General features: G+C 40.2%; 1 protein-coding gene across 1 annotated transcript in view; it reads left to right on the forward strand.

Moving 5' to 3' along the window:
* ITK (IL2 inducible T cell kinase) overlaps positions 1–20,935 on the forward strand; it is a 68,861-nt gene that overhangs the window by 19,927 nt on the left and 27,999 nt on the right. The window contains exons 2-7 of the mRNA XM_004737728.3: positions 2,080–2,184; positions 4,208–4,289; positions 6,198–6,326; positions 9,540–9,580; positions 12,124–12,275; positions 16,761–16,826. Of these exons, the coding sequence (XP_004737785.1) occupies positions 2,080–2,184; positions 4,208–4,289; positions 6,198–6,326; positions 9,540–9,580; positions 12,124–12,275; positions 16,761–16,826 (575 nt within the window). The remainder of the gene's footprint in view (positions 1–2,079; positions 2,185–4,207; positions 4,290–6,197; positions 6,327–9,539; positions 9,581–12,123; positions 12,276–16,760; positions 16,827–20,935) is intronic.

The following is a 20,935-nucleotide window of genomic DNA, read 5'->3' on the forward strand; positions in this document are numbered from 1 at the left end:
TTTGATAGGGATACATTTCACATCTTGAATTGTTTTCATCTCAGTTCTGGCCTCAACAAAGGCCAACAGCCAGGTTGGATTTCAAAAAAATAGAAAGTACAGACTGAGCTCACTTCTGAAGAATTTTATGATGTCATGGCTCTCTTACCATAGTTAGGACTGCATTAACCTTTTAATTGGAATGGTACTCTTTTTTTTTTTTTTTTTTTTCATCATCTTTTTTTTTTTTTTTTAAAGATTTTATTTATTAATTTGACAGAGAGAAATCACAAGTAGATGGAGAGGCAGCCAGAGAGAGAGAGAGAGGGAAGCAGGCTCTTTGCCAAGCAGAGAGCCCGATGCGGGACTCGATCCCAGGACTCTGAGATCATGACCTGAGCCGAAGGCAGCAGCTTAACCCACTGAGCCACCCAGGCGCCCGGAATGGTACTCTTTATTGAGAGCACCTGTTATAAGCCCATTAATTTGTTTACATATGCTCATTTTATTCTCTAAATAACCTTTCAAAGGTAGGCATTAAATATATCCTCACTTAGCGGATATAAAAATTAAAGTTCAGGGAAGTGAGATGACTTGCCCAAGGTCACAGAGGTTAGTTAGAGGTTGAGCCAACTTTGCAGAGGAGAACTACAAAAACAACTAGAAAACAAGTAACAAGATGGCAATCAATAAATACACACCTATCAGTAATTGCTTAAACGTAAATAGTCTAAACGCTCCAATCAAAAGACATAGGGGGACAGAATGGATGAAAAAAAACCACACATGAACACAAGACTCATCTACATGCTGTCTGCAAGAGACTCACTGCAGACGCAAAGGTACAGATTGAAAGTGAAGGGATAAAAAAAGATATTCTATGCAAAGGTACACACACACACAAATCCAGAGTAGCAATACTTATATCTGTCAAAATGAGACTTTAAAACAAAAATGGTCACAAAAGACAAAGAAGGACACTACATAATGATAAAGGGACCAGTACAACAAGAGGTTATAACAATTGTAAATATCTATGCAACCAACATTGGAGGACCTAAATATATAAAGCAGAAATTAACAGACATAAAGGGAGAGATTGATAGTAAATAATAATAGTAGATGACTTGAACACCTCACTTGTATCAGTGGACAGATCAGACAGACAGAAAATCAATAAGGAAACAGAACCCAACTTTGAACCTTGCCCTTTTCAACCTTTTGTCCAATTCACCACCATTTGCTCCTCTTTCTAAAAGATAAGGTGCAATACAGTATTTTGCATCTGGTTCCACAGCTGAACTCAATTCTGTTCTCAGTGGAAGCCTAATTGTAGGGACTTCTGAAAGGCTTCTGTTCCACAAAATCTTTTCACTAACTAGCCTCGGAGACTGATAGTTAATAGTAGAATCTATCCCATTAGGTGACATCCCCTAGGATCCACTTTCCAATTACAAGTACCCTTAGAATTGAGTAACATGTAAAATCATTATAAATCATAACTGTCAATGACCATAATGTAAAATAATTACCAAGGAAATAAATCTAACAGATCTCCAAGGAAATGAGACATGAAGCCTGTAGGATGATGGGAGTGTGAAGAAGAGATAGTTACAGAGCAGAATTAGCAACGTCCTACAAGGGTGTCATTGTGGGATTGTTGATAAATATAAGGGACCTAGAGGAACCAGATTTCAAAAAGAAAGGTGCCAATAAAGGTATGTACCACCATCCAGGTCACACAATGGATTGGCACAAAACAGAGAGAACGGGCACATGAGTTGGTTTCCATACTGTTCTCCGCACCCCAACTACAATGCTGCTGTTTGTTAAAAGGTCACTGAGATACAAGATGCCATGAGTAAATGATGTAAAAATCAATCATCCCATCAAGAGACAATTCGCAGGGTATGTTCTTCCAGGAAACCGCTCAGAGTGTCTCTCTGAGGTACAGAAGGACAAGAAGTAGCTTCTGGATACACAAGGGGGTTAGTTTACAAAACTAATGGATCCTACCTAGTACTGGATTTCTATAAGCAGCCTGGACAGAAATGCTGTCTGCTCTATTCTTAAATAGAATATGCTTTTTTCCCTCCACAGAAAAAGCGCACATTGAAGGGCTCCATTGAACTCTCCCGAATCAAATGTGTCGAGATTGTGAAAAGTGACATTAGTATCCCATGCCACTATAAATATCCATTTCAGGTAAGTCCACTACGCCTGCGGGAACTAGTCTCTCATTCCTTGGACAATGGTTGAAATCCTGTCATTGTAACAGAAGGTGGGACACCAATGACTCTGACCTATACTTAGATCTTCTACTAAGTCCAAAAGAAAGCTGCTGTGTTCTTTCTTTCTTTCTTTCATTTATTCATTCTATTCAACAAAGCATAAAACCTTGAAAACATTTTCGTTCCTCTTTTCTTCTTCTCTCATATCTTCCCTACCTCAACAAAAATCCGAACTCTCTGCTCCTAGGCGAGGGAATATAAACTATCAATGGCCCAAACCTAATATTCTTTAAGTACAATTTACTCATGTTTTGAGGCAACTGTTGATTATAAATTGTTTGGAGGTTCTGGGACAAAAAGTCTCGAATTTTATGTCAGAACTATCTAGAGTTGTGTTGTGCAATACAGTAGCCACTAGCCACATGTGATGTTTAATATTTAAATTAAACAATATTAAAAATTCCTGAGTCACACTAAGCCATACTGAGTGAATAAACATTTCACATGTTCAGTAGTTATGTGTTAGACAGAACAGATTATAAAACATTTCCACCATTACAGAAAGTCCTACTGGACAGAGCTGGTGGAGGTTATCATTAGTCTTTAGGTTATGATATCATCTAAAACATGTCATCACTCTCTGCATCTATGACTCCAAAGCAGCAGATATCTCCTTGCACATTCTAGAATACTGTTCCTCTTTGCCAATTTGAGAGGTAAATATTGCAATTTTAATGTGACATAGAAAAGGATTCTTTTCTACCAGAAAGTTGACCTCCATGAGTTGAAATTTTTAGTAATAAAAGTAAAATGAATAGCATATATTTTCCTATCATTAAAATCCTAATTAATGGGATGCCTGGGTAGCTCAGTCGGTTAAGCCACTGCCTTCAGCTCAGGTCATGATCCCCGGGTCCTGGGATCGAGTCCCGCATCAGGCTCCTTGTCCAGCAGGGAGACTGCTTTCTCTCTCTGCCTCTGCCTGCGACTCTACCTGCTTGTGCTCTCTCTCTGACAATAAATAAATTAACAATTCTTTTTTAAAAAATCTTAATTAATAATGAATGTGAGAGGGGCCCCTGGGTGACTCAGTCAGTTAAATGTCTGCTTTCAGCTCAGGTCATGATCCCAGGGTCCTAGGATGAAGCCCCACATTGGGCTCCCCTTGCTCAATGAGGAGTCTGCTTGTCCCTCTCCCTCTGCACCCCCCACTCATTCTTGCTCTCTAATTCTCTCTGTCTCTATCAAATAAATAAATAAAATCTTTTTAAAAATGAGTACATTAAAGGGGAACCTGGATGGCTCAGTTGGTTAAGTGTTCCACTCTTGATCTCAGCTCAGGTTATAAGTTCAAGCCCTGCGCTGGGTTCAACACTGGGCATGAAGCCTACTTAAAGAAAAAAAAAAAAAGTACATGAAAAAAAAAAACTGGTAAAATTCAAAGATCTGTTCTTTAGTCAGTAGTGTTAGACCAATGTTTCCTCGTTTTGAAACTGTACTATGGTTATGTAATAAGATATTATCATTTAGGAGAGGTAGGTGAAAAGAACACAGGAAATCTGTACTATTTATGGAACCACTGGGGTGTCTTACATTATTCCAAAATAAGAAATTTTTAAAATCTCGATTATGCATTTTTCATCTACTTTTTTACTCTTTCATATGCCAGAAAGTTTTTTTAATCACTTAAAAGTTAATATGAGAAATAAATGTTCTGTCACATGGAGACATTTTTGTCCTGCTGTTTTAATTTAGCAATGGCTTACTAGTAACATGTCATCTCAGACAAGTAGTCTGAGATGTGGAAATTCACCCTGTGTCTGCACAGCATTCAGATATCTGGATAAAAAGGACACCAGTCTCCTAATCACCTGGTAGTTTGCCTTTAAGTGACAGACACCTGAGGCCCAATCTTGGCCCCGTATGCTAGGTGGGCCTACTGTCAATCATTCATCTTTGGGTGCACCACTCACCTTGGACTTTGCCTATATCCTCAGGTTGTGCATGACAACTACCTTCTGTATGTGTTTGCTCCAGACCGTGAGAGCCGGCAGCGCTGGGTTCTGGCCCTTAAAGAAGGTAATTACTGGGGTGCCTGGGTGGCTCAGTTGGTTGGGCGACTGCCTTCAGCTCAGGTCATGATCCTGGAGTTCAGGGATCAAGTCCCGCATCAGGCTCCCAGCTCCATGGGGAGTCTGCTTCTCCCTCTGACCTCTTCCCCTCTCATGCTCTCTCTCACTCTCTCTCAAATAAATAAATAAAATATTTAAAAAAAAAAAAAAAAGAAGGTAATTACTCTCCTACACCAATGGCTCCAAGATCCCTTGATGCTCTAGCAGGCTTGGGTTCTGCAGTTAGACAAAGGGCAGCGGATGGTCAAATATTTCTCACTTTTGGTGTTGGTGTTGCGTTCCAACTTTTCACCCTGGGCCCAAGAGGCAACGATCAGTACAGTGTAGGGTCAGTCAGATCCAGCCTACCACCTGTTTTTGTAAGGCTCTGAGCTAAGGATGGTTTTCGTATTTTTAAATGGCCCCATTTTAAAGGAATAGAGGAGTACATCCATCTCATATCGATTTTGCCTGCTGGTGAACAAAACCTAAAATATTTACTACCTGGCCATTGCAGAGTTTGCCGACTCCTGGTCTAGTATGAAGAATAAGAGGACAGAGCCTTGAGTTAGATGACCTGAATTCGAATCCCGACTCTGCTACTTACTAGCCACGTGTGGGTGGGCAACATCCTCATCAGCTCTGTCTTCAGTCTCCCCATCTATAAAAAAGGAAAGAAGGAGGGAGTGATAATAATAGTTCCTGCCCCTGGAACTGCTACGGGTAAAGTCTCTGGAACTATCCTGGCCCAGAGTCAACACCCAATAAATGTTAGCTGGCTTTCAAAGTTTTCAGATCAGCACAAAGGGTATTTCTTAAGGTTCGCCTTCCTCATGGCATCATTAGAACCCGCACAGAGCTTGGGTACGCTTGAGAGGTGCGGCCAGACCGCTAAGGTAAAAATCCCCAGTCTGTCAGTTATTAGTATGTGACAATTCCTCGACCTTCCAGCGTCTCCATTTTCTCAGCTATAAATTCTGACTAGTAACAATTGGTCACACGGTTATTGTGAGAATTAAATGTGTTAAGACGTGTCAAACACTTAGATCAATACCCAAAGAAAGCACTCAATCAGTAGCACTGTTTTTTTGCCTGGATCCCTGGGTTTACAGGGGAACTGGGTTCAGGTATTTGTCTGTCTCTAAGTACCAATAAGGACAAAAAGTAAGCAAGCCATTGGAATCTTGGAAGCCATAATACCTCTATCCGAAAAATGAGACTAAAAATACAGTTATCCTTTTCCAAGTTCATTGTCTCAAATGGGGTATGAAAGAGCAGGACTGGGTAAGCGGAAAATGCTTTCAAGTCATAGGGCTCAGTAGAAACATTAAAATGGTAAGTTATCAGAAGGGCCCTAACTATGTCCATTGGCTGTTCTCCCACTGTGTAGGGCTTTACTCACAGGATGTTAGAGCTGGAAAGAACATTTGAGATGGCCTGTCTACATCTCCATTTCTCATGCTTTTCTTCAGCAGGAGTACCTCTTTTTTTTTCCCCCCTACCAAAATCTCACTTTAAAGCTGCAAATATAGAATGGATAAAACAAAACTCCTGTGGTTGAAGGTGGGAGAGATGAAGGGGTGGGAATCCCTCCCACTCAGACTTCCCAGTGGCCCTTGGACACCTTTGTTGGGCCCACTGGTCCAGGCTAACACTCTCATTGCATAGAGGGGACGCTGAGCTGAATGAGGGTGTTGTCCAACCTGGGACATACAATTAACACAAGGCCAGACAAGACCCAGACTCAATAATGCCTAAATCCAACATGTACTGTTCACTCCAACTTATAGCAGGGTCCAATCTCGGGGAGTCTCGTTGGTAGCCCTTGATAGACAGACCTATAAATAACTCTTCTACTGGTGCCAATCTCTTTCAGAAACAAGGAATAATAACAGTTTGGTACCCATGTATCATCCGAATTTCTGGATGGATGGGAGGTGGAGGTGCTGTGCTCAGCAGGAGAAGCTCGCAGTGGGCTGTGCCCAGTACGACCCAACCAAGAATGGTAAGAGACTAGGAATTCCCTTTTCTTCTTTGCAAAATGACTGACCTCTCTAGTCTTAGGAGGTAAAAGCTCTCAGCTTCCCATCATCAGGGGTGTCAGGGGTTGAATACAAAATTTTGCATTTTCAGAACTTTCAGAGGGAAATTATCTGCCTCTACCACTAGTCTGTTGATGTCTCTCATCTCAAACCTTATGTCTTTGTGGTTCCTTGCTACTAAAGTGTCATCCTTGGATCTGCCATGTCAACATCACCTGTGAGCCAGTTAGAAATGTAAATTCTCTGGCCCCATTCCAGGTCTGCTGCTAGATCAAAATTTGTATTTTAACAAATTTCCTGGAGATTTGTGAGCATGGTAAACTTTGGAAAACATGACCATAACCCTCAAGTTAGAAAATGTGATCGGCATGGTCGACTTAAATCTTAAGTTGTAAAGACAGACTTAGAGGCCCATAACATCATTTATGTATTACAGTGGTGTCACATCACACATGTGTTTAAATTCCACCAGTTCAACTTTATAGTCTTGGAGGGAAAGAAAGCAAAACCAAGAACTACTAATTGTACACTGTGGCTTCTCTCTGCCTCCCCTTCAAACTCACTGTTGATCTCTATAATCTCGGAGAAAAGGAGACCACAGTCCAAATGTAAAATGAAAACAAAAGACATTGTTTCTGGTCTGTGGAGGTCAAAAGCCCTGGAATGTGGGAGTGGGGTGCTATCCGATCTACCCTTCTGTGATGGCTCTGGGACCAGAACCTTCAATGAAGTGCAACTTCACTTGCATGCACTTTGACACATGGTATGCTCCCATTCCCCACAGTCATCTGGGGGAGATGATGTGAGGTCACAGAAGCTGTAGACCTTGAGCAGTTGGGTATGTTCAAGGTCACACAGTGAGGAAGTGCTCTGAAAAGCCATTGTTGAATAGGAATGATGGATAGTGTGAATTGTTTTGCTTCCATTCCCCTCTCCTCTCAACCTCTCTTACCCTACCACCTTGTCTCATCTGTCAGTTTCTCTTTTGCGCGAAAACCAAATACCTCACATTGACAACCCAAGACGGATGTGCAAAATCTAACACATGGCTGGGTTTTCCGTGGCTTCCTGAGTCACAGCCCATTTTAGTACCACGTTAACAACCACCAATTCTGAACCTCAACCTTGGGAAAGAAAGTTTAAGGTTACCAGTCCCCTAGCCCAGAAGAACAATATATACCTGGTTTTAGATGCGAATGATCTTCTACATTACCCATGGACCATATTCAACAAAGGCTAGTGTTTCATACAAAAGAAACAGAATGTTTTATATGGGTGAAATCCACCCATATAAAACAAGACAGCAGGGGATTTCCCCAATGTGAGAAATCCCTTTTCAAAGCCAGAGGTCTAGTCTCCAAATTCTTGCCAACACCTTTGCCTGTGGGCCCTTGGACTTAGGGCCCTGATCTCTCCAGTGTTAGGGGAACTTTTAGGTGTCCTACGATGAAACAATCTCCCAAGCCCCTTTCCAGTTCTGGAATCCCTTGAGTCTGTGTTTCCATTTTGCAGTTTTCACTATGCATGTTGCAGCTGATAGGGGCACATAGTACTTCCCTGTGCTGAGTGCTAGACACACGACTGAGGGTGATCTGAATGACTCACTGTCATGACACTTGGAGACAGCTGCTCATGCTGAACTCCTCACCCCATAAACCCAGGGCTTAACTACAGTCACTCTCTGAGAGGTCCTACATTCATGTTTGCAAAAATGAGCTCGTGGAAAGCTTTTAGCACAACCGCTGGCACTTACTGAGCTCTCAACAAATGGTATTTGTGCGTGCTAGTCTTTCTTATTTGTGGACAGAAGAATCTGAAGCTGAGATATAGCAGTGTGTGTGTTTATGTCTGGAAAGCAGCAGAAATGGCTGGGTAAAAATGGACCTGCTCTACCAAACCAACAGCAACACTCATTTCTGCAAGCAGAACTGGCTCTGATGTCATACAATCTAGTATCATCCAGTGGGAGAAGAAAGGAGGGAAGAGTAAGGCTGGAGGAAGAGCTATGTATCGCAGAATATTCAGGGTTAGGAGGGGCCCAAGGCCACACATCTCATTCCCAGCAGAGCTGGGGTGAGAACCCCAGTCTCCTGGTGCTCTGAGTTGTGTGCCGAATAGGAACCGTGCTTCCAGTTATGTTTTTTTGCTGCTTCTCTGCTAATCACAAACCCAAGTCAACACCCCATTCTGCCCTTTCTTAAAGAGTTAGTACATGGGCTGGGTTCCCATGTCACTGTGTGGGTCTCCTTTTACCTCATTCCTGAGAAGTGCTGTCCCAGTCAGGCAGGGATCAACCTCATGGGTTGGTCAACCTCATGCAGAGATGAGGAGCTCACCACCTCCTCATGGAGCCTATCCCCATACTATCTCTCATTATTATATCATGGTCTGAACTGAGCAGAAGCTTATGTCCACACTGACTCCCAGACATTCAACTTTGGTCTACTGACTCCGGGCCTGACCTTCCCAGGGCCTCAGCAGAGAAATACCAGGAGACAGAGAGGAAGAGATGAAAGGAGGGAGAAAAAAGAAGAGAGGAGGGAAGAAGGCCTAAAGTAGAGGTGAAGAGAGGGAGCTGTGGAGACACAAACAGATAAACAGAGAGAGAGGTGCTGAGGGTGTTGTTTGGAGGGAGCAGGAATACATGCTCAGGAACAGAAGCATTAAGGTAACTAAAAGTAGTTTCCAGCCCTCGCCCCGAAAAACACCATGACCCTTCACGTCCCCACCTCCTCTCCAAGCCCACGGCTACCTCAGGAAGCCAATGAGTCACTGTTACCCTGAATCACCAGTTCCCACTCCGGGGTATGGCAGGTGGTAGGTGTGTTGGTAGGTGTGTTTGTGGAGGTCTCCCAGCCCACAGGGAAGGACATAATCCTAATGTCGCTGAAGGAACTTTTGGATTAGGCTTTAACTGGGAGTACAGAATATTGACTTCTAGAAGTTTCTGGTGTCTTCTAGAAAATAAAATGGGGAACCAACATGCTAAAAGATATAAAACATGGGTGCTACAAGGCCAATTTTTGTTTCTCTGTGTCTCATCATCTTCTTCTGGCCCTTTTCTTCTGTTGTTTACCTAAGGGCCCCTTTTCTCTGAAAAGCCCCCTGGCAGCTCACCTCCGGTTGGGTACATTCGGTTTCATGTTCATTTTCTTTTTCTGTTTTTCTCATTTCAGCTTCAAAGAAGCCTCTTCCTCCTACTCCTGAAGACAATAGGGTAAGTAAGGGCTCCAACTCTGGGCACAGTGGGCGCCCATCACTGCAGCTGCCTGACTGGCATGTCCCCTTTGCACTTTCCCCATCTGCCCAGATTTCTCAAATCCTGGGTAAATGCAGCAGCTTGTAGTAATTTCAGATGAAATGAACCCACTGGATTTCTTGGACCCGAACTGTCTCATGGGTCTGTTTACATAAAATGATTGCTCAGCTGCTAAATCCTCAGTTTACTTTATTCACTAAACAAAAACTTACTGATATCAAACTGCGTATCCAGCCACCTGACCACTTTGAGGTGGTCAAATGACAGCTATTTATATAAAATGGTGTACTGGGGCACCTGGGTGGCTTAGATGATTAAGCATCTCTTCAGCTCAGGTTATGAACTCTGAGTCCTGGGACAAGCCCCAAGTTGGGTTCCCTGCTCAGTGGGGTGTCTGTTTGTTCCTCTCCTTCTGTCCACTCATGCTCTCTCTCTCTCTATCAAATAAATAAATAAAATCTTTTAAAAAATAAAATTGTGTATTTAGTCCACACCTTACTTTTGATAATACTTTATATTTTTCAAAGTATTTCCATGCTTCTACTATTTTCCATGCTTTATATATATATATATCTTTATATAAAAATATATACATATATATGTATATACATATATGTACATATATGTATATATAGGTATATGAGCCTCCTTTCCTCACTGTCTATTCCAGTCACTTCAGAGGGTTATAGTTTTATTCACATTTTAAAGCTTGGGAAATCAAGTCCCAAGAGAGGTTTTGAGATTTTTTCCCAAGGCCATTCAACAATTTAATAGTCAAGCTAGTAGACAGCTGAACTCCTGAGAGTTGATCTTTAACTCAAGGGGTGGTTCTGAAAGTGTGATCCCTAGACCAGCAGTATCAGCATCACCTGGGATCTTTTTAGAAATGCAATATAAATTCTCAGGCCCCAACCCAGACCTACTGTATTCATGATTCTGGAAGAGGGTCCCAGCAATCTGCATTTTCATAGACCTCCAGATGATTCTGGAGCACAATGAAGTAGGGAAAAACACTCATCTAATATACTGACTTAAAAGATTTAGGTGATACCAAGCCAACTCTGGGGAAGCCAACTCTGGCTTCCAAATGGTTTCCCCCATAGTCCCACCTATATAGGGTAGAGGTAGGATCTAGACTTAGAGTATTACTATACATTATTATTATTATAAGCAGGTTTCTCACCACATGAATGTCTAACAGGACATTCAAAAGTTGTACAGAATATGGGATACTCCAGATATTTTTGCATTCTTTGCCCTTTCCCATTAAATGCTAGCAGCACACTTAAATCTTCGTGACATTCAAAACATCCCCATAATTGTGGAAGATGCTACCTATAGAGAGGTACCACCATGGTTAGAGAACCTTGCTCTTAGCTTTCTTTTCATAGGGATTGATCAATTAGTTGGGCCTATAATGGGATGAATACCATGATGTCATAACCCTCCTTAATCTTCAGGGACCCTTGTATACAACTCCTTCCTCCATTAGCTCTTGGGGTGAAAGCCTCAGTCCCATTGGCTCTTATCTGCAGTACTCCAATACACTACCTCATGAGCTCCATCAATATCTGGACTTCAAATCCTAATCTGGGTCAGCTGGGACGACATACTACATCAGTAGGACAAGCTTTTTCTTTCTAGATCTCCAGGATTTTTATACCACCAACTGCTTCGATGTGCTCATAGAAATTTTGGCTTCTCAACACCAAACCTCATCCCCACTAGTAATCTTAATCTCTTCCATATTTCCTGTCTCAAAAATCTGCCAACCTGTATCAAGTGTGCCCTTCCTGAACTCCCACAATTGTTTGCTTTATCATCTCTTCTTCATGTCTTTAACATGTCATCCTTAAAAAGGTACTGAGAAGTAGAGACTTAGGCAAGAGAGCCCCTAAGAGGAAGAAGGAATTTCATGTGCTATCATAGAGAGAACATTAAGACTAATTCCAGGGCTAAGCTTAGCTATACCCATTTTCCCATCTGGGCCTCTGTTTCCCCACTCTAAACAAAAGGATGGATTGAATGACCTCTCAGAGGCATTCTAGCTCCAATAGTCTATGATCCTATGGATCTGGACAGACCCACAAGTCAAAGCAGAAAAGCATGTACTGAGTAACTTAGCACTGATGACATCACTTAAAGTAAGAATATGATGCTTCCAGCAGAGAGGTTGCAACATGTGACCAATAGACTTTTATGAAAAGCATGTGACTGCTTGGAATTCACTGTGGTCAAAATTCAGCACACAGAATTAGAGGGGCAAGGAATTCCAGGTACTGGTTGTCTTTATGTCATATTCAGCGCTACAATCCTAAGTCAAAAGAAAGCCAACTAGAGAAGGCAGATGGTTTCAGTGACTACCCAATGGATTGCAGGAACTGGTGTGTTGACCTTGCATAGAATCAGGAACAAGTTATAATTTAGGGACTTGTTGACCTTGTTCTGCAGTTTACCTCCTTTCTATGTCATCACTTGTTTTTGTTTTCTACCTCCCCCAGCGATCACTTCAGGAACCTGAAGAAACCATTGTCATTGCTTTGTATGACTACCAAACAAATGATCCACAGGAACTCATGCTACAGCGCAATGAGGAGTACTACCTACTGGACAGTTCTGAGATTCACTGGTGGAGAGTGCAGGACAGGAATGGGTAAGGATCTTTTTGCTGTCCCAGGACTTGAGGGGAGGTGGCAATGGAGAAAACACTGGAATGATTTGTTCTGCCTCCATCAGCATGACCCTGAGTTAGGAGAGGAGGGCAAAGGTAGAAGAAAGAGGAAGGCAGAAGTGGTTGAGGAGACCTTTCCACTTTTCAGAAGTGGTGGAGGCAGTCACTTGCTACGCTCTCCCCCCATTAAGTATTCCCAGCTCCCACACCCATCTAAAAATTCCCCAGGGTTTTTTCACTAACATCGACAAAGTAGGAGATTGGCAGCTTGTTCTACAAGGAAGAACTATTGTTCTTGAATGTTTAGATGAGACCGAAGGCACATCCCATTGTGAAATGTCTAATTGCAGTGAAAAGAAAAAGCATGTAGAAATGGTAATGATTAGTGGTTATATTAAGAAGCATCAGGAAGGAAAAAAAAAAAAAAGAAGAAGCATCAGGAAGAAAATACTGATGACTTAGCTATACTACCAGTCTTAGAACTAGCCATCTACATGATTCAGGGAGAAAGTTGAGTTGTGCTAATACCAATTGCCCACTATGGGAGTTCTGAATGAAATATATATATATATATATATATATATATATATATTATGAGCCTTCTCTGATCTGAAATACAATAAAATTACTTTTGTTAATCTTCAGAGTGCTCTGGGATATATATGACTTAGATACCAGTACTTAGTTTTAAGGCATCGGATTCATGCTGCTTTATAAGGCTTTAGTTTTTCCTTTTAAAATATATCAGAGGTATTTACCCAAGCTTTGGAATATTCTCCAGAATATTACTTCAATGATAGCAATAACTCCAACACAGAAGTGTACCATAATTTAGCAATTCACTTGCTGGGCGCTCAGGTTATTTCCAGTATCTTGCAGATATTAATAGCACTGCAATGAACATCCTTATATATTAATATTACATATTATTATATATTACATATATTAATATTAATATAGTTTTAAAGCATGAGGTTATTAGTTATTTTAAAATATACAAAAGAAAAACACTCCATCACTGCAATGTTTTGATGGCCTTCATCCATGTTTTATTTAAAAAAAAAAAGATCCATTTGTCACCATATCAGTTCCAAAAGTAATCACAACTAGCACTTTCTTGTGTATCCCAAACAAAAAAGTTACACATACACAAACGCATCCTTTCTTTGTGTATTTGGGTTTTTTTCATTCACACAAAGGTGATTTATTCTGCTTTTCACCTTGCTTTTGACCTTTAGTAATATATCTTGGAGATCTTTCCATATCTGCAGATACAAATATTTTAAAAATAATTGCATATTTTTGGAAGGTGTGCTTGTATTATAAATATTTGAATGATTTTAAATGATAGGATGTTTAGTTTCCAAGTTACTTGTTTTCTTTGTTATTTTAAACAAGGGCACGATGAAGATCTTGTATTGCTCATGCTCATGTTTCTGGGCAATTTTTTGAAAAAAAATTTGCAACATATATATTTTTGAAAATATATTTTTCTTTTGAAAAAATGTTTATCTCACATTTCTAACTATGGAACTGTTGAATCAGAACCTGTCTCAATTTTGGTAGATGATTCCCTCAAAAAGACTGCCAAATTTACATCCCCACTACCCACCAACAGTGCGTGGGAGTGTCAACACTGGGTATCACTAACCTTTAGGGGGGAAAAAAAAAGCTAATCTGATGAACAAAAAAAGAGGCACACAAATATCTTTAGGGTTAAGACTTTACTTTTCACATACACCAAAACTTGCTTTTTCAAAGCACTTTCTCTTTAAGTAACCTTATTCACGCCACTACAGGGGGAGTGGGGGAAGGGTGTAAAATATGGTTCTTTAAAGAACTGTGGTCCAGGAAACAGGGTTGCTGGCTAGCTGGGAATAGACCCCAAAGCACTTCATGTGGAATCTCCCTCCCTCTCTAGCTGACTTGTGAAGGCAAGTGAGGCCTGTCACATGCCCCTCTCTTTGCCTATTATAAGGTGTCCCATATCAGAAACAGGTTTAAGACTGCCCGGTTCTACAAACACCAGAACTTACTCAGAAAGTCACACCTCCAGTCAACTGACATTTATCTTTTATTTTTTTAATTTGACACAGAGAGAGAGATCACAAGTAGGCAGAGAGGCAGGCAGAGAGAGAGGGGAAAGCAGACTCCCTGCTGAGCAGAGAGCCTGATGCGGGGCTCCATCCCAGGACCCTGAGATCATGACCTGAGCCGAAGTCAGAGGCTTAACCCACTGAGCCACCCAGGTGCCCCTCAACTGACATTTATTTAGCATACCTAATGTGCCAGGAAATGTCTTCTCCTAGGTTTCACTTCCCCAAATGACAGTTCACCGTTTGTTCAGTGGCCTGTGGAAATGATCAGCTCTGCACTTCAAAGGCCATCAAAGAGGACACCCGAGAATCTAATTGGTGTTTTGGGAATTTCCCCAGTGTGCTTTGTAATAATGCAATATAGTGGAAAATACAGAAGATGAGGAGATAGAAGACTTTCATTTTAATATCCACTGCTCTTGCTGTAGGTCTTTGGAAAAGTCACTTAAACTTTGGGCATCCATTTTCCTTATCTATGAAATGCAGATGATAATATCAGCTCTGTCTATGTCACAAGGTTGAGGAAATTAATGAAATGCTAAAAGTGAAACGAGCTTTGTAAATTCTACTCCACATACAAATAAAGAGAATCACAATTTGTGATAATCATATTATCACATAATGTTATGTGGTTGGCATATTAGAACACAGTTATCTATTTGAAAGTAAAAATAGTATTTGATCTATTATTAGAATTGTAACATATGGTGTGGCAAAACCAGACATAATCAAGTGGATTCCAAAAGACAGATATAAAAGAAATAGCAAATTTTAGAACAACTTGACTTCTATCATTTGGAGCAGACTGCCTTGAACACCATAATAGGGATGATTCTGAAGCCGGGTGTTCAGTTCTCCAAGGGAAGCATGTCACTATCGACTCAGCCACGGGCCCAGGATATGAGACAGTCGTCCCATATTTGGCATCCCCATTCCTGATATCCCTACTCCTCAAAACAATGACGAATGGATAAGGAAGATGTGGTCCATATACACTATGGAGTATTATGCCTCCATCAGAAAGGACGAATACCCAATTTTTGTAGCAACATGGATGGGACTAGAAGAGATTATCCTGAGTGAAATAAGTCAAGCAGAGAGAGTCAATTATCATATGGTTTCACTTATTTGTGGAGCATAACAAATAACATGAAGGACAAGGGTTGTTAGAGAGGAGAAGGGAGTTGGGGTAAATTGGAAGGGGAGGTGAATCATGAGAGACTATGGACTCTGAAAAACAATCTGAGGGTTTTGAAGGGGTGGGGGTGGGAGGTTGGGGTACCAGTTGGTGGGTATTATAGAGGACACGGATTGCATGGAGCACTGGGTGTGGTACAAAAATAATGAATACTGTTATGCTGAAAATAAATTAATTAATTAAAAAAAAACTTAAAAAAAAATTCTGAGACAGATTATGCATTCCTCCCTAAACATCGTCACCAGATTTAAAAAATGGCTTTATTATATAAAAATTGAAATATGTTTTATAAAGTAAAGAGCAAGAAACTCTCTGGCATCTTTTTATAGACTGGCAGAGCTGGGAGGAATTCTATGCGGAATCTCGTGTAGATTTTACAGAGAAGGAGCCAGAGGCCCAGAGAGTAGAAGGGACATTGTTTTCACCTTGTAATATTAATTGCAGTAATGAATGTGAACTTGCTTTGAAAAATACAAGACCATACATAAATGTAAAGTATTTTGATGCGTCGATTAGTCTCTTCCATATGTCTTTGTTTATGCCCAGTTATGTATTCCTGCTCAGAAGAAACTCCCATCTCCAAATCCCGAGTGACTCTATTCTTTTTCTCCTGTTTTACCATTTACATCTGAAGGAGTTCAATTAACAACAACAACAAAATATTAGGGAGGCCCTGCATTAAAAGTTTATAATGCTGACTGGCAGTATCTTTTGGAACCTGTGGGTGGAAAGTGATTTTTTATATTATTTTGGTTTCCTGGCTATGAAATGGTAGCATGAAGTGGAAAAAATATTGATTTTCACACCCCAAAGAAAATGTTTCCTTATATAAAATAGAGACCGAACATTAATCTTTTTTCCACGAGAGGAAATTTCACGATGAGGAGAGCAACAAACAAAGCTTTTTAAGTGAAGTAGCCGCTTCTTATTCATTATGGTTCATATTTTAGTGGTGAAATCTACCTCTTTTAACAGATGGCAGATTTTCATTCTTTTTAGCTTTTATCCTATTTTAACTTTTATTCTGAAACTTTAAAATGTCTTATCATGAATGCCAAATAATGTGAGACTCCCCCATTTTCAAATGACTTTTTAGCGGATTGAACCACTTCTAAAACGGAGATGTGAAAATTTATCCTGTAATAGTCTAAACATGAATTTCCCTTTTAACAGGCACGAAGGATATGTACCAAGCAGTTATTTGGTGGAAAAATCTCCAAACAGCCTGGAAACCTATGAGTAAGAAATTTTCCTTGTTTTCTAAAAATATGGCATTAAGGTCCTCCTTAGATTAGGAATAAATTATTGGTTGGGCATCTTTTTTCTTCTTGTACATTGATCCCTAAGTGAAGAGTAGAGGAACACTTTAAATAGGAGAAGGGGGCCGATGTATGTACCCACCTCGCCTTTTATCAAAGAGATGACTCTAAGATACCCACGTAGATTGGGTAAAAGGAAAAAGTTTCTTCTGGGAATCTTGTCTCACTTGAGAAGGAAAAAAGCAGTTGGAACACTGGATCAAATGCAAACTCACTTAAAACATGCTTTAAGGCAATACTTCTAATACCAAAATAGCAGACAAATAGGAATTAAATATCTGCTTAGCTTGTATGGTCTATTTCAAGTTGTCATGTATAGAAGAGTTCACATGGATATAATTTTAATGGAACTACTTAGTATTTAATAAAATCCAATTGTAATGGACAATGTACTCACCATGTATATATGCTCCCTAGCTCCGCGGCTGGAGGTCTTGATGCAATAGCATCAAGAGAACACAGAGAAGCCTCTGTGTTCACAGATCTTCCTTTCTAAATAGCACTTCCCACTGAAATAGAGTTCTTGAAGAAATGGCTTGGGGATTCAGAGTCAAGGCAGGGAAAGTACAGAATGAACTTGGAACACCTTGCACCAGAAAGTAAAGAACTACTGCCCATCTCCCAAAATATTTTAATGATGTGGACTTGTGGAATGGGCAACGAATTAGGCTTAAAATTGTTCCTTCTGGCCAAATATACAACAGTTTGAGTGTTAAAATAAGTAACAAGGGTAATGGACTACAATCCATACAATAAAATAAGAATCGATAACAAACATAATTTGACAGGTAAGTAAGCCAATACAAGAATAAACAAGAAAGTTCTTTCTTACCATAGACTGCCAGCTAATGAATGTAGAAGGAATGATCATGGTTAAAAGTCACCATTTGGAGGGGCGCCTGGGTGGCTCAGTGGGTTAAAGCCTCTGCCTTTGGCTCAGGTCATGATTCCAGAATCCTGAGCTCCGCGTCAGGCTCCCTCCTCCGCAGGAAGCCTGCTTCCTCCCCTCTCTCTCTCTGCCTGCCTCTCTGCCTACTTGTGATTCCGCTCTCTCCGTCAAATAAATAAAATCTTTTTAAAAAGTTTCTTTAAAAAGTCACCATTTGGGGACACCTGGGTGGCTCAGTCGGTTAAGCATCCGCCTTGGGCTCAGATCATCATCCTAGGGTCCTGGGATCAAGCCCTGCATCAGGGTCTCTGCTCAGTGGAGAGCCTGCTTCTCCTTCTCCCTCTGCTGCTCCCCCTGCTTGTGTGTGGTGTCTCTCTCTCTCTCACTGTCTCTGTCAAATAAATAAATAGATAAAATTTATTTAAAAATAAATAAATAAATAAATAAATAAATAAAAATCATCATTTGTAACTCAAAGCATCAACTAACTCAGGCAAGACACTTCAATGAAAATTTCACAACAAGGGAGGTGAAAGTTTGATATTTACCTAGTTTCAAAGTATCTTCTCAGAAATCACTTACTAGTAATAGAGTGGAAATATCTGGTAGACCTCCATTTTAACCAAGTTATCCAAGCTCACAACAATAACAGGACAAGACCATCCAGGCCTCCAGATATGACACACTGAGAAGGACACAACATTATTTCTGTGCTATTCCTGCCCAAACACACATAATCTGAGCTTCATTGTGAGGAAATAATAGGGAAATCCATATTCTACAAAATAACTGGTCTGTGCTCTTCAAAAATGTTAATATCATAAAAGACTCAAAAGGCTGAAAAATTGGTCTACATTGAAGGAGCCTAAGGATATGAATGTTGATTAAAGAGACTTGTAATCCTGAATTGGATCTTAAGCCATTAAAAAAAAAAAAACAAAGTAGGGGCACCTGGGTGGCTCAGTCGGTTAAGTGCCCAGCTCTTGATTTCAGCTCAGGTCATGATCTCAGAGTTGTGAGATCAAGCCACATGTTGGGCTCCATGCTAGGCATAGAGCCTGCTTAAAATTCTCTCTCTCCCCCTCTCCTTCTGCCCCTTCCCCCCACCTTGCTCTCTCTCTTCCTCCCTTCCCCCCACCCCCCAAAAATTGTCAAAACACATTATTGGGATAATGGATATATTTGAATAAAGTCTGAAATCAGATTACAGTATTGCACCAATGTTAAATTTCCTGATTTTGGTAATGATACTGTATTTATATAAGTATATATTATATTTCTTAGAAATACATTCTGAAGTACTTAGGAGTAAAAGTCTATTCTCAAATGGTTTGGAAAACATATATATGCATTTGTCTATTCAGAGGGAATGGTAAAGCAAACACGTAAAATGTCAGAAATTAGTTCATCTGGGTCAAGTGTATATAGGTGTTCTTTTATAGTATTTTATAACATTTCTATACATTTGAAAATTTTTAAGATGAAAAATGTTCAAGTCCTCACCAAATGTAAGATGCCAGGGTTGAAGAATATTACCTGATGAAGACTTCCATTAACTTATTTGAGCTCTTATTAGTTCAAAGGTGGTCAAGTTATTCTTTGCTGAAATTCTAACAGACTCTGTAATGAAGAGCCATCATTTTCTGGAGAGTCTCTCAATCAGAGAGTAGCTTTGATCAAGTATGTGTGAGTAGCCCCTCCCTCTGCTAACGGCAGAGTCATTGGTTCCAAGAATACTTGAGCACCAATGAAACGTGTAGGAAATAGAATAAAATTCTTTCCTTTTTTTTTTTTATAGTCAATGCATTTAGAAAAAAAATAGGCATTTATTTCAAATGATCACTAAGTTGGGAAGTTTTGTTTGCTTTTGCTTTTAATCAGACTCTCGTCATTTATAATGGTGGGGGCAAACTCATAATTCTAGCAGAGTATAAATTACTAGAGAGTGGTGGAGCCTGGGGCAAATAAAAAAAGATATTCCTTCTCCCAAAGGTATTTTAGGTCATAAACAAAAGAAAAAAAAACACTGGACCATAGAAGCAAAACTGTCTGTGAGCCCTATTTATTCTATACACTGTTGGTTTGCATTTTTCAGATTATGGGATCACCACTAGAGAATAATATGACTCACAAGCAAACATCCAGACATTTAGAACTGTGTGTGTGTGTGTGTGTGTGTGTGTGTGTATGATACCCAATATGATGATTTTTTTTTAATCCGTGAACTTAATATTGTCTAGTTTCAAGTGACATCTGCATAAGAACTCAAAAAGGTACCATCTGGGAGCATAATCATGCTTTGGTATATCCATTGATTGGCTTCAGGTCTCCTGCCCTGATTTGGGGGCATAACCTCGGGCAAGTTTCCTCACGAGGCTGGATCTTAGATCTCTTTCCTTTAAAATGAAGGGTCAGACAAGATGAAGGAGGCACCTAACTGGCATTCCCTCCCCCTCCTGAGCTCAGGGTAGACATCACTCTTAGTGACACACGTACCCACTGAGCTCAGGTGTGCAGCTTTAGACAGCTATGACTAATTGTTCAGAGCATGCACATGAGATGAAGCGTATTTGCCATCCCTCAGCTGGATAAGTTACAAGAGCCCACCGAGGTATAAAGTACCATTCAGTTGCGTGATGTTCTAAAGCTCAGGCACATCCACTAATTCCCTAATTTGTAGCTGCTTTCTAGTAGCCACACAAGTTTGATAAGTAATGTTCCTTCCCCACCCAAAACTTCTCTCCTCTGGGGTTTATACTTTCCTGAAACTGATTGTTAACTGATGATCTTTCTATCCCCTCTTATCTAATCAGTAGCTAAGGAAGCCAGGTGATGGCTCAAGCATTATCAGCAACATTCAAAAACTTCACCTCTAAAAATCCCTCATAGTCTTCTTACCATTTTGTAGGGTTTTTTTTTTTTAAATCAGACCTCAAAATTGTAAAAATAATATAATTACTTTGCAGAAGATCTTGAAAACCAGTCTAAAAGAGGAAAATCCCACAATTGCCTTACAAGACTAAACTTTCAAATTTGTGCTCAGTTTTTATAGCTGTCCTAGCATCATCCTACTTATAACCACCCACTGACTTACAAAATGGAAAAGGTGAAGGTTTTCTAAAATTTTATTACGGAAAATT

This window comes from Mustela putorius, unplaced genomic scaffold, assembly GCF_011764305.1.
Source record: "Mustela putorius furo isolate JIRA1106 unplaced genomic scaffold, ASM1176430v1.1 tig00000407_pilon_pilon_pilon, whole genome shotgun sequence".
In the NCBI taxonomy this organism is placed as follows: Eukaryota; Metazoa; Chordata; class Mammalia; order Carnivora; family Mustelidae; genus Mustela; species Mustela putorius.